The 14683-nt window shown below is 40.0% G+C and overlaps 1 protein-coding gene across 8 annotated transcripts in view; it reads left to right on the top strand.

Moving 5' to 3' along the window:
• The window catches only part of PLCB4 (phospholipase C beta 4), a 411040-nt gene that overhangs the window by 337302 nt on the left and 59055 nt on the right, over positions 1 to 14683 (top strand). For 6 of the 8 annotated variants that reach the window (XR_010405777.1, XM_064572832.1, XM_064572829.1 and 3 more), the window contains 6 exons: positions 4144 to 4244; positions 7422 to 7457; positions 9767 to 9908; positions 10499 to 10628; positions 10964 to 11088; positions 12977 to 13028. Coding sequence is in view for 7 of the 8 variants with exons in the window: in XM_064572832.1 (XP_064428902.1) it covers positions 4144 to 4244; positions 7422 to 7457; positions 9767 to 9908; positions 10499 to 10628; positions 10964 to 11088; positions 12977 to 13028 (586 nt within the window). In the remaining variant the exon portion in view is untranslated. The remainder of the gene's footprint in view (positions 1 to 4143; positions 4245 to 7421; positions 7458 to 9766; positions 9909 to 10498; positions 10629 to 10963; positions 11089 to 12976; positions 13029 to 14683) is intronic. The other 2 variants (XM_064572833.1, XM_064572831.1) reach the window with 1 other exon arrangement.

Here is a 14683-nt window from a genome sequence, read left to right as displayed (position 1 = left end):
TATTTTACTTGGGCCATATAGCCACAGCCATAATATTTGGTTTTAAATGGGTCTTTTGAAAGGTTTGGAATGTTTTAGAAAATTATTTCTCCACTATGTGGTATGAAAATTGATTAGCAAAATGACTTGGCTTTACATTTTGTGTCTACTGGTTGGACAGTGCCTTGGATTTATGTAGTGGTTTGGGGCTAAATAATGTAGAAACACTAGCAGAAACTCTCTTCACTTACTATATAAACATCTGAAATATACGAGTAGACTTTAGGAAAGTTTGATACTATAGGGGAAAACCTGAAAGCTATGAGAATTAACTAATCTCAATAATAAAAATGGCTTAATAAAGATGGCTCACTATGGAACAGACTTCACCATGATGGTGTGTGTTGCATGTCCAAACCAGGGGTTCAACTCCACTCCCAGAGAACAGGCATACTGACTTACTTTCATAGGTTGTATATGGCAGGGAGTGTCTAGGAGGGTGAAGATACCTGGAGTTATTTAATTGGTGACGGTTACAATGATCTATTACTGTGTAACCACCCCAAAATCTAGAGGCTTAAAAAACCACTTTATTACTTTCTCTCATAGTTCTGTGGGGGCATCTGGACTCCCACTGGTGCTTCTCCCTCAAGTTTCTCATGCATTTGCAGGCAGATGACATCCAGAGCTAGAGTCATCTGAAGGTTTGGTTGGGTCGGTTGTCCCAGATGGCCCACTCCTGTGGCTGGCAGTTGCCGTGGGGAGCTCAGCAGGGTCTGAGGACCAGAGCACCTCCATGTGTCCTGTCCATGTGGTTTGGGCTTCTCACAGCATGGTGGCCAAGTTTCTAGATGGAGCAACCTGAGAGCCAGTGTTCCAAGAGGCAGAATGCGGAAGCTGCTAAACTACTTTAAGAACTATGCCCAGAACTGGCCCATCATCATTGCCTGTATATTTTGTTCATCAAAGCAAAATTAAGGCCCGCCCAGGTTCGAGGGGGTGGGTGAGTAGCAAGATCACATTCTAGAAGAGCATGTAGGAGAGCAGATATTGGAGCTGTCTTTGGAAAATGCTGTCAACCACGATGCCTATTATTTCACTTTTTTGGGTTTTTTTTTGCAAATAATAAACCTAAACACGATTTAAGAATAAAATACTGAAAGGAATATTATTTGAAAAGGTCAATAAAATACTTCAAAAATTTGAAAAGATGAATATTATAACATTTTAGATGTTATTAGATCCTACAATCCAGTAAAACAAACTGCAGAATACTGGACTGAATTAACAAGGAAAATAATAATATGAATAGCAACCACCATTGCTGTACTAACTGTGAACGAAGCAGTTTGCATCACCACCTTATCTTTATATGGCCCAATGAAATAGGTGTCATTACACTCATTTTTCAGAAAAGGAAGTTGAAGCTTAGAGAGGTAAACATAGTCTGCACATGACCCCACAGCTGGTGTACAAGGGCACTAAGATTCAATCCCAGAATTGCCTGACTCCAGGTTCAAGACCTTTTTTACCTTACAATACTGCCCTTCTAATATACAGGAATACAAAGGGAACACAAATACACAAATGTAACTGATGATAGTCAAAGATGTGAAATTTCTTGAACACACACTAACCAAAGATGAGGGTCAGTGTGATTCCACTTATCATCCTTAAGGGTACTTCCCACCTTTTATGCATATGTTCATTATTCCTACAAAATATTTGGCTCTGATGGCTCCCATGTTGTTCAGTGAGAACAGAAATAATCATGTGGGATAGCATACATGTAGAAAATTAGCTGAGAGGACAAAATCATCCACTTGAATTTCTGTTTAAGTGTATACAGGTTTCTGCTTTACCAGTTACATATTCTTAGTTTCCCTCAGTGATGCCTGGCTTAATTCTGGTCAACCAGTTGGCTATAATTACCCCAGTGTCACAGTACGATCCTACTATACATGAATGACTAGAGTCTCTAAATACTTCAACACAGCAGGCAAGAGGAAACCAAGCATAGCTCGAAAGGGTACCCTGCCTGGAGGCTGTAGAAAATAGAAAAGCCCTTAGTCAATGAAAGCATGTGCCCATTCATTAGGCAGGATTTAGATTCAGAAGGACACGTGGCTTCCAGGACTGTAGTGACAAGCAGTGGGGAATGCCAAAACTGTGGTTGTGGGTATGTCTGTGCATCCTTGCACAATCAAGGGATGGCAACATTCATTCATACAACTCTTTTTCTTTTTAAAAGATTATTTATTTATTTGAGAGAGAGCACACATGCAAGAGAGAGAGAGAGGTGGGGGAGCAGAGGGAGAGGGACAAGCAGACTCCATGCTGAGTGTGGACCCCAATGCAGGGCTCGATCTCAGGACCCCGAGATCAAGACCTGAGCCAAAACCAAGAGTCAGACACTTAACCAACTAAGCCACCCAGGCACCCCTTTTCATACAACTTTTTTAAAGTCAAGACTCTACCACTTGTATGGAACACGTTCCTTGACTTCAAGTAGTTTATATCTGGCTGGCCAGGTTAGAATTAGAGATATATGAACTGGAAATTTACTAATAATGTTGGGAAGTTTCAAAATCTTGGTTACAGACTATAGGTCATAGAAATCCAGTGGTCATGGAAACTCAGTGTCATGTTAAGAGCACTGTGCTAAGAATCCAGAGAAATCTAGGTCCATATCTTACTCTGTGACCTTGGATTTGTAAGTCATATCTCTGACTCTATTTCCTCATCTATAAAGTGGACACACTGGACTAGGTTTTTTAAAGACCTATTCCAGCTCCTTAAATCCTTTTTTTCCTGCCAAAGGCCTATATGACCTACTTTTTTTTTTTCTCTTTGTAATCACCCACCTCCACTCATCCATCCATCAAAATACCAGTTTCAAAACAGGAGGGTGTCTGTCTGTCTTGCCTCACTTTTCTTCCATGTCTGGAATAACACTTTGCAAAAAACAATCCCTCAAGAAATTCCAAATCTAAGACACCATCAGTTGAAAGACACCATTATTTTATAATAACTAGGAAAGAAAATGCTTCCAAGTAATTGTAAAATAGCATCAATTAAAAGAGCATGTTACAACATCAGAAATACTACTATGTGAAAAAAAATGCATCTTAGAACTGATGAAATAGTTTTTTTCATCATAAAAAAAATTTCCAATTCTTAGGGTCTACTTCCCACTCTCAGGAGTCCATACTCAGAAATTATTTCACTGTTTTTTCCAGTAGTGATCACTCATTCCCTGTGTTGTGACAGTGTGAATTTGTGTTGGCCTTGTCCTGAGGCCTATGGGTTTCTCCTGATCTTGACAAGTTTTTAGGCAAATCCTAACCTGGGAGCTTTTTGCAGAGTGGGGATCATGGGAGTCCAGATCTCACACCAGCATGTGGGTGATTCTTTCTTTGTCCACTGACAGCCCTGGGATGATACCAGCCTCAGGAAGATCTAGAGTTCTTGTCACTTTCTGGACTGGTGGACTGAGTCCTCCTGTGCCTCCTTTCACAGCCTGGGCCATGCTCCTGGGGCATCAGCTTTATTTAGCACTCACTTCCAGCCTCCCAGTTAGCATGAGCCCTAGGAATGATTCTTGTGTCTCTGAAACCCAAGCCAGGGTTGACAGGTGGTTTACAGGTGCAGTCCAGTCCTCCCAAGCTCTTTCTCTTTTATGTCACACCACTCCCGGCCACATGTCACTATGCCCGCGATATTCAAATACATATTTAGTCTCTTTTTTAAAATTATCAAGTGTATTTTCCTTTTCTCATATCTTCCTTGTGTTTTCCCTAAGTCCCAGGGAAGCTCAAAACACCCTGTGTAAGTCATAGATATTCCTGAGTGCTTGAGGCTTTAATTTTTACAGTTAGTGTACTGGGATGGAAATCATCACTCACTTAAGAAGAATGCATTAAGCAACACGCATGTCAAACATCATGCTAGATGCGTGAGAAATAACAGCTAACAAGATGGGCTCCTTGGCCTTGAGAGCTAGTGAGAGTTTTACTTGAAAAAGTTTGCCTATTTAAATGTTCCCATCTTCATTTAGCTTCCTTGCCTTCTGAAGGAGTTCATGCTCCACCCAAGGTTCTGAAGAAGATCTGACTAATGGGCAGTAATTTGGCTTCCTGGATTTTCCTTTTGTCTTTCACACAGCTGACCAAGAGGAGGAAGCTCACCCTGAATACAAATTTGGAAATGAACTTTCTGCTGATGACTTGGGTCACAAGGAGGCTGTTGCAAATAGTGTCAAGAAGGTCAGAGTCTCGGTGTCCCTTTTTTCATGATTGTCAAGAAGTAGTAGCTAATAGTTATGAATTTTAAAAATGTGACAACTACAAGAAAATAAAGTAGCCTATAATTCCCTTTCTACGTTGGGTGACCAGAATCAGTATCTTAATGCAAGCTATGCACAATAATAAGTTAGAAAAGACATTTGAATTGCTCATTAGCCATGCCCAGTGTTGACCACCACCTATTTGTCCAGTATCCTCTAAGTAATATCATTTATTGCATTATTATAGGTGAATATGAGATTACAACAGCAACCTGGGGACAGAGGTTAGCCTGTTGACCCACCCGATTCTCCCAAGCAAGTCCTCATTAGGAAACCAGTCCCACCAGTTGGATATCTCCTCTCCCTCCTAATGTAGAATAAACATAAAAGTTTTTCCATCCGTCAAACTGTTTAGCCAAGAAAAATGGCCATTATGTACTACTGTGTGCAAGGCATAGTCTAGGCCATAACAACCCCAAAAAGATCAAAACAGGCTTAGTTTCTGCTCTCATGGAGCTTATAGTCTGATGGGAGTTTATTGGAAGGGAGTAGGAAACAGACAATAAACCGTCAACTATATAATTACAATTTGTGAAAGTGCTAGTATGAAACTAAAAACTAGTGCTAAAATGGAGAATCACGAGGTTGAGGGAATAAGGACACCAGAACCCCAAAGGTAAAGAAGAACCAGCCATGCACAGAAGTAGAGGAAGGGCCCAGCTATGAGATAACAGCAACAGAGACACTGAACAGAGTGGGCTGAGTGAGGGGCAGAGGGAAACAAGATGAGATTGTACAGGCAGGTAGGAACTAGATGATACGGGATTTGGGAAGCTACTATGAGAAACTCAAATGTTAATTCAAGTGGAATCTGAAGCCACTGAAAATGTTTAAAGAAGGGAGCAATGCAGCCTGATAGTTTTTAAAAACCACTACATGTGACCGTATGGAGACTGGTTAGAAGGGAGCAAGAGTGGACGTGGGAAAAGTGGTTAGGCCAGACTGTTGCACTTAGCCAGACCCCCAAGGCTTAAACCGGACAGTAGAAACAGGACTGAGTGGGTTCAAGGTCTACTGAGGAAACAAAAATGATCCAACTTGCTGATGGACTGAAGGTGGGCAAGTAAGCAGGAAAGAGAAAAATGAGATGACTCTCTGGGTCTGAGTCTGAGGAGCTGGGTGGACAGTGGGGAAGACTGGAAGAGAAAGAACTCAGTGTCTCAAGTGGGACAGGATCTTTGATGCCAGTGAGATACTCCAGGGGCAGGCCACCTAGGCACCTGTAGCCTTTACCCATGACGCTGCTTTCATTTCCTACCTGTGTGACCTCAGGTAAGTCACTGAAGCTCCCAGTGCATGGGTTTTCTTACCTGCAAAATGAAGATGATAATACCTATTGCATTGGTCCGTTGTGAAGAGTCATTGGGTCTAGAATATGTAAAGAGCTTCCTATGGTGCCTAGCACATGGTCATTCCCATTAAGGCATTCATTATTGCTGCTCTATTATCATTTTCATCTTCACCATTGTTGTGAGCATCATCATCACCTGTATCTAGAATTAGAGGAGAGGTGGGGCTGGAGATATAAACTGGGAGTTCAGGAGATAGGATTTAAAGCCATCAAAATAAGTGAGATGATCCATGGGTAGAGGCAGAGAAGGCAGGCCAGAAAAGAAGAGCAAGGTATGTCCCAAGAGGTAGGAGGGAAATAGATGAAGGAAGATCAAGGAAGCCAAGAAACCAGGGGGAAGATGAAAAGAAAGGTGGTTTTTGTTTTTTCTTTTTTCCCTGCAGCTTAATTGAAATATAATTGACACATAACATTGTGTAAGTTGAAAATGTATAGGTGATGATTTGATAGATTATGAAATGATTATTTCAATAAGGTTAATGAACATATCCATTGCCTCATAATTACCTCTGTGTGTGTATGTGTGTGTGTGTGTGTGTGTGTGTGTGTGGTGAGAACATTTAAGATCTGTTCTCTGAGTAACTTTCAAGTATACAGTAAAATGTTGTTAACTATAGACACCATGCTATTTGTTAGATCCCCGGAATGTACTGCTCTTAATAACTAGATGTTTGTCCCCTTTGACCAACACCTCCCCATTTCTCCCACCTCCTGGCCCCTGGCAAAGTGGTTGGTTTTTGACCACTGTTGATAAACTCACTAAGAAGACTCAAGAGTGTCCATTGCTGGCAACATGGAGGTCATTCATAACCTTGAAAAGAGAAGTTTCAATGGTGTGGTGGGGGCCACTGAAACAGACAGATGTGAATGAGTAGAGACTATACTTTTGAGAAGTTTTGCTATAAAGGGAAGCAAGGTATAGGCTGGTAGCCATAGCAATCTGAGGAGTCAAGGGAGTGTTATTTTTAGACTGAATGAATCTAGAGTGTGTTTGCAAACTTTTGGAAATGGTGCCGTAGAGAGGGAGAGATGAATCTTGCAAGAGAGAGAAGGGATAACTGCCTGTGAGTTCCTGGAGAAGGTCAGAGTGGATGGTATCCATGGTGATGTGAGGGTGTGGTCTTTGATGGGTGCAGGGATTCTTAGTCATTGAAGACAGTGGATGAAGATGCCAGGAGGTGCATGCATTTGGTAGTAGCTGAAAATTGGAGAGTGTTTGAAAAGCAAAGCCTAAGGAACACTTAGATTACACCCTCCCTTTTCTGATAGAGAGTACTGCCACTATTTGGAGACTCTTGGATGCCTACTAAGACTCAGTGCCTACCTCAATGCTACCTTACCACATAAAGCCTTTATCAGTACCCACACATGAGTATTGAATCGAGTAACCATTCATGCTTGCCTGCCCTTTTCAGATCAGGAGAAGTGGCCACATCAAATTATTTTCCAGGCCCCATGATGAAATAATTAAACTACTATAAGGAAACATCTAAATAGGAAAGACTAACAACAAAGGAGGGGAGATAGTATTAAGATTTATTTTTCTGGTATGTAAGTCAGGCTGTTGTATCTTTCCAGTACTTATTTTGTTGATGGCTTTATGTCATCAATAATTTTCCACCTTCACAAATAAATAGAATAACAAGCTTACATATATTTATTTAAATATTTATATATATATGGCTAGTAAAATTGGGATTTTACCCTTTAGAGAAGTAAACAAATTATTACCTTCCTCTAATTTAGGCTTCGGATGACCTTGAACATGAAATCAACAAAAAGGTAAGAAAATCATTACCTGGTGGAATTTGTTTTCATTACAAAATACCATATGTGCCCCTCTAATATTGAACAGTTTGTATTAAATGATGTTACCTCTGTCTCCCCCTCCCACTCACCCCATGGAATGTCAGGCTTACTGTTTATCATATTCACATGCTTAATGCATCTAACTACAAGAGTCTTCAAAAGAAAGAATTATTCACGGTGATGAAGTGATTAAATCCTGATAAAAATCACAAAACTAGGGCAGGTGAATAAGATGTTTCTCCTTAAAAAAGTGTTTAGTGCAGTCAGGCCCTTAGTTGGCATTAGAGATTTCATTCCTATAATAGGAATGCGTAATCATCAACACATTGAATTTGAAAATAAAAATGACCTAATAGGTCATCAGATGACCCAGCATACTAGGAAGGTGGTCTTGTTTCCGACTACACTGGCATTTTAAAAGATCATTAGTTAATTTCACACTGCAGGCATTCTAGGACTTTTATTTGCTGTTCTTAGATATTGACTTTATTATAAGTTGAGTTAAATTTTTAATTTCTTTTGTCCTCTTTGACATTCTTCATGATACCCCAATGGTTTTATTGAGTAAATGCAAATGGTTTATCATGGTGTTGAGACTGGTGGCCGTCGCAGGCAGAAATTTGCCTTGTAATTTGACTCCCATTCTTCAGAGCTTCAGAACATCATGTCTGGCTGTCTGTGGGGCACTGTCTTATTTGGAATGAGACCCTATCTTCTTACTGTCTAAATAGTGAGTTTGGAATAGTTATGGATAAGTCTGATCTCAATCCCTCCCATGATGTTCATGAACTGCTCTTCTAGAGTTTCAGGAGCTATTGAGGTCAACAAAGCAGAGGTTGGTGTTTGGTCACTGCTATGTATTAGCTAAGTAGCTGTGACCGAATTGCTTTAATCCTCAAGGCCCCAGTCTTCTCACATGGTCAGTGGGTGGGACTCTAATCCTTACTCCACATGATTACTAGCAGTAATGAAGTTGTGCATGCAGGAATTCAGACCAGTGCCTAGCACATGGTCCTGGTGTTACTTACCATCATTAAATACCCAAGAAAGCAGTCAGACATGGCCTCTGCCCTTGTTTAGGTGGACGGGACATATAAAGAAATGACTAAAAATAAAAACAAGTTACATTATTTGATTATTTCAGGTTTTTATTGGTGAAATCAGTTTGAGGATTTAGAATGTTCAGATTGTTAAATCATCGGATAAGTCAGCCAGACCATTTTTTTTAAACTAGTCCATTCCTATAAATAGTCCATAGGAATGGACTAAGTGGTTCATCCACCTGTATCAGTCTATGCAGGAAAGTGGCACAAAGTGGAAAAACAACTTCAGTGTGTATCAGAATCCCCTGGAGGGCCTGTTAAAACATACATTCTTAGACCCCATCCTCTGAGTTTTCCGATGAAGTAAGTCTTCATTGGGTTTTCAAAGTTAGCTCTCAACAAAATGTGGATCATTTTTGAAAGTATTATTTTTGTTGTTTATTTCGTTCCGATTTACCAAGAAATAAACCAAAATAATTTGCCTCTATGTAAAATAATGCAATTTTGACATGTCCTCTGTAGTGGGTTATCAGATTATTTTCAGAATAAGCTTTTTTAAAAAGTACCATAAACTACTTATGTATGTGGCTTAAATTCTAGACCAGTGTTAAGCAAAGTATGGTCCCCAGACCGGCCACATCATTAGCACTTAGGAGCTAGATGAAAGGAAATACTTGGGCCTCCCCCCACATTCACTTCATCGGAAACTCTGAGGATGAGGTCCAAGAATGTATGTTTTAACAAGCCCTCCAGGGGATTCTGATACACTCTGAAATTGTTTTTCCATTTTGTGCCGCAATTTATGAAATTACAAATGATAATACTTGCTATACATTTCCATAGATTGCTGTGAACCTCAGTATACTTTCTTGACTATTTTAAAGTCCTTTGGCAATCTTAAAAAAATGTAAGAGAAGGCTTATATTTTGTTATTATCTCCTTTTATATTATTAGGGGCTATGATAGACATGAACTTTTTTTTTTTTTTTAAGTAGGCTCCGTGCACAATTTGTGGCTCGAACTTATGACCCTGAGATCAAGAGTCTCTTGCTCTACTACCTGAGCCAGGCAGGCACCTCTAGACAGGAACTTTTAAAATTATCCTGTAGCAAAATTGAGGAAGAAAAGGTCTTTATCTTTCAATCTATGTGTGCACATCATCTTTAGTGAGGATGTCTGTAGCATGTACCTGTCCCACCGAAGTCCTCAACACACATATTCCTTTCATTGTGTTTGTAGGGTCTGGTTACTGTGGAAGATGAACAGGCATGGATGGCATCTTATAAATATGTAGGTGCTACCACTAATATCCATCCATATTTGTCTACAATGATCAACTATGCACAGCCCGTAAAGTTCCAAGGTTTCCATGTGGCTGAAGGTAACACCAAAGGTTAAATTCTGTTGCCTTTTTTTTGTTTGCTTATCTTTTATTATGCTGATGAGCTGTGATCTGACTTGTCCCCATTTTTCTTTTCTGGGCACGGGCCCTGTTCCATCTCACCCTGTTTTGCGTCACAGACTATGCATGTAGCCTCGTGTGTCCTTGGCATGCAGACATTGCCTTGTCGTTCCCTACATCATCCACAGGGTGGCTCTGAAAGACTGGATTTCTTAGCACTAGGGGAGCTTAGTATCGCTTCTTGCATTCGATGTATTTTCGTAAGACCCCTTTTAATCAAAAGCAACCTCCAAAAATGGGTACGGTATTTTTAAACTTTCATAATCATTTTTTGGGCTGGAGAAGCCACCATCGGTCATCATATATACATATCTCAGGGGTGGCTGTGTGGGACATATATACATAATTTGTTTAATGACTCCAAATTTAATCCATCACTATTTAAGTCAGCTGTCTCTATCCACAGGACGTTAATGAAAGTAGGAGCTGCTAATATGATAACAGAACATCGGCCTCCAAAGCCTCATGATTTGGGATGTAATTATATTTATTGCTTGTCTTTCCACAAGGTTGGATGGGAGCGTTGCTGAGTGCATCTTTATTTTTCTTTCCAGAGCGCAATATCCATTATAACATGTCTTCTTTTAACGAGTCCGTCGGTCTGGGCTACTTGAAGACACACGCAATTGAATTTGTGAAGTATCCTTATGTAGTGAATGGAATGAACGGCTGGTGCACTTTGGGTTTGGCAGGAGTCTCTAAAATAGATAAATGGCTAATAGATAATTGTGGGTGTAGAGCTAATAAAATAATATGTGTGAAAGACTACAGCAACTGTGAAAATCTGCCCAAATGTGAATTGTTTTTATAGTCTACACAGTGAACTCTGGTTTTTCTCCTCAGCATCATTCGTAAATGTGAAATTTGCTCTCTTTTTTCTATGCATTTGTCATTATCGGTCTAGACCTTTGTTGTTTATTTATTACTTCTGGAATACTCTTTTTTTCCCCCATTCTCCTTAATAAGTTACACAGTTATAACAAACGGCAAATGAGCCGCATTTACCCCAAGGGAGGCCGGGTCGATTCCAGTAATTACATGCCTCAGATTTTCTGGAATGCTGGTTGCCAGATGGTTTCACTGAACTATCAAACCCCAGGTAGGAACTGATGGCCAGTGACCTCAAATTCCAGGAGAACACTTTGACAGGATGGTGCCAACAGTAGCCATCCGTTGGCCGTGGGCATTTTTTTTAAAGGAAGCAGACATATGGCAAAACAATGTGATGTTGGATTTATGTAATGGTGAGACATGAAAAACCAAAAATAGAGCCATAAAAAGGGTGGAAGACAAAATATTTTGATTTAAATTGAATTTCCTCTCATAAATACCACAACTAATCTGCCAAACATTGTCCCCTTTTCCAAAATATTTCTAATTTTTCTTCTTTTTGGATCAAACTTATCTTTGTTTCCAGAGACGGAATTAAATGAGAAAAAATTTGAATATCTCTGTACAGTAACTATGACTCATTTCTCCTTTAGAGAGTACCCTCCCCCTGTTAACATTCAGTGGGTATCAGTAACACAGCACCTCATCATAAAAGTACGGAATATTCTAGAGTAGACTCCACTAAAACGGTATGTAAGGATTTATATATTCTTAGAGGCACTAATCCATAACTTGGTCCTCCAAAGTGTACTCAAAGGCAGGCTTCCAATATATGATCTTTTCCCCTCCCTGGAAGGAGAGGAGTAAATTTTTAAAATGTATAAACAATTTCATTTTTAAGTTTTTAAAGTCTGTTTAAGAGCCAAGGATCACAATTTTAAGATTAGAGGTAGAAAAATACTGGGCTCTAGTTATTTACCTAAAAGAGGTAAGAAATATGCCACAAAACCGATTCATGTGCTGTGGTTAATTCCATAGCCTGGTCCTTAAAATTGGCAAAACAAAGCAAAATAAAAACCTTTTCTTGTTCAGTCCTTTGCTATATGAGGGGTGCCTCCCGTGTTTCCTGATTTGGGAGGGCATTTTCCTTTTCTAGTCCATCCACCATACTTTGAGAGTTTCCATCCACCTTGTTCCCTATTATCTGGACTGACTGAAAGGTCTTTTGACTTCCATCCCTTTGCCATGAATGTGGGCTTGACTGTACTTCCCTCCCCTTGGTGGCTCCTTCTAAGGGACCAGAAGCTGGAGTCAAATGTCTGCACAGCATCCACATCAGTCCTTGCTATACTGAACTATGGCCAGATATCAGTACAATCCCATAGTATTTCTAGCAGAAACCAAATAAAAGGGTACTGCTGATTTTACTTTAAAAAAAAAAAGGGAGGGATGGGAGGTCAAGTTGTATTTTCAGTTGTCCATCCATTATATGGATTAAATGATCCTAAACCAGTTTATTCACTAGGTCAGCTTATGTTTTATTCTATAACATTAGGATCAACCACAACATGTTGAAGAAGGAAAAAAAAAAAAATCTACCAGCTTGTTCTTTTTTTTTTTTTTTTCCTTTTGCTAATGAAAAAAGAGAAGATTGTATCCACTTGGGAGAGAAAAATCATAAACCATGCCCTGCCAGTGTAGACCTCCCTAGAAGAATACTCCCTAAGTCTAAAAGTAGGAACAAGCCACTAATTTTTCCATGATACTACCTAGTTTATTTTTTATTGTTTTTAATCAAGTTTGTACTCCTGTGACCATACTGGATATCCCCAGCCTACCCTTCCTCTGTGAACATAAGGCTCGTTCTCCCCAGTTGGACATCTATACTCTCAACACTAATTGAACAATCATTTGACTCATATGTTGAATCCAATTTTTAAAGCAATTCTAGCATGATCTTTATGAAAACACATTTATGTTTGACTTCAGCACGAGATGATTTCAACAGGGAAGAGAGTTATGTGCTCTCAACAGACCCCGTTAAAAAGGACCTTTCAGCCTAGGATCAGTATCTGATTTCCATTGTTTAAAATCACCCATAGTGGTCTTCCTTGTCCAGGGAGATGAGATGCTAAATTATTTTTGTCTCTTGACAGATTTAGCGATGCAATTGAATCAGGGAAAATTTGAGTATAATGGATCATGCGGGTGAGTAATATGATTTAAACTGTTGTCACTGTGTTCCTGAACTCCATTACTACAGCTATAATGAAACTGTGTCATTTTTAATTAGGGGGCTGCTCAATTTAAGCTGAGTTTGAGGGATGGGAGAAGAAACAATTGAAATCCCTAGATAGATTATATTTGCAAGTATACATTCTTCATCTACCCGGTTTGCTAAGCAGAATTTTCCAAAAAAAAAAAAAAAAAATTGACTATAAGTTAAGCAGTTTATCATACACACTCTAGAGTTTAATTCTCTCGCTTTAAATTCAAGGGTTTTTATAGCTAAGACAGATAACGATCCCTGATCATTTGGACATTAACTGGAAACATAGATAATAAATATATGTATTTTGCCTAAGACGAATAGAGGAATGAAGTTGATTTAGTATGTAATGAAGTTATGAGGGTCAATTTGAATGTAATACACCTAGGAAGAAAGCTTTGTCCTGTCATGATTCTTTTGCGTGTCTTGTAAATAGCAGTTATCAAAAAATAATGCTATGAATATTGTTCTAGTTTACTTAACTGGCATTCTTTAAAATCTGTGAATGAGGGAGTGAAATAGGAAATGTTAATTTCCTAATTTCATAATGTGGAACGTGGAAAGGTTAAATGAAAATGTGACATTAAATTCTGTAGAGGAAAAACCGGTGTGGCCATTTTTTTCTCCATGCGTCTGTCCCCAAGCCTCTAAATTAATCCACTGGAGTGCCGTCCCATCCATAATACTACTGTCAGGAAATTCTTGGCCTCCCTGGTTGAATACCTCATTTTTATCACTAAAAACAGCCAGTCAAAATAATTTTTCAGCAGTCGTGGGTTCGGAGTGCACACTCACCCCCCTTCCTCCTGCCGGATGGTTCTCTGCCCATGCACCTCCACCCATGAGTGACCCACCGCACACATAGCTGGCACATATGTTATGTTTTCCTCTGCTGTGTGCTTTGAGAGAAATTAAAATCATACACCGTAAACTAATATGTTATATGTCAATTACAGAAAGAAGTAAAAACTACGTAGTTCAAAAGAAAACCGCTAAATACACATTTTAGAATTTTTAAAAAGATTTTATTTGAGAGAGAGAGATTGAGAGAGAGCGAGCATGCAAGCAGAGAGGAGGGGCAGAGGGAGAAGCAGACTCCCTGCTGAGCAGGGAGCCCTATGTGGGACCCTGGGATCATGACCTGAGCTGAAGGCAGACGCTCAGCCGACTGAGCCACCCAGGCATGCCCACATTTTAGAATTTTTTAAAGCTCTGTTGTTTAATGCACAGTGTTCATCACCAGAAGATGGTGCACATAAATTGATGGATGGGCCCCCCGGGCAAGCTGAGGCAGCAAGGCTGCAGGGGACAGCGGTGGTGTGGGGATGAAAGCTCAAGGCTGAAGCCCAGCCTTCATGGTTCATACCAGACACACCAGCCCTGGCGGGGCTCCCTCCTCAGAGCCTTCTGTGTGGCCCAGTGACACTAAAGTTTGCCTTCTTTGCCTCAGCTGTCCTACAGCCAGTACTTCCACAGGGAGGGGAACTGTTTCCAGATCAAGAGGTCCCAACAGGAGTTGTATGCGTGCACTCCATTTCTTTGCAGGACTTTCTATTACGCCCTGGTTCACATGATCAGTGTCTCGCTTTATGCA

Source organism: Mirounga angustirostris, unplaced genomic scaffold, assembly GCF_029215605.1.
Source record: "Mirounga angustirostris isolate CCGP_5_RB_7025 unplaced genomic scaffold, mMirAng1.0.hap1 SCAF_10, whole genome shotgun sequence".
Taxonomy (NCBI): Eukaryota; Metazoa; Chordata; class Mammalia; order Carnivora; family Phocidae; genus Mirounga; species Mirounga angustirostris.
Note: the sequence above shows the minus strand (reverse complement) of the source record. Positions and strands in the feature narration are given on the sequence as shown.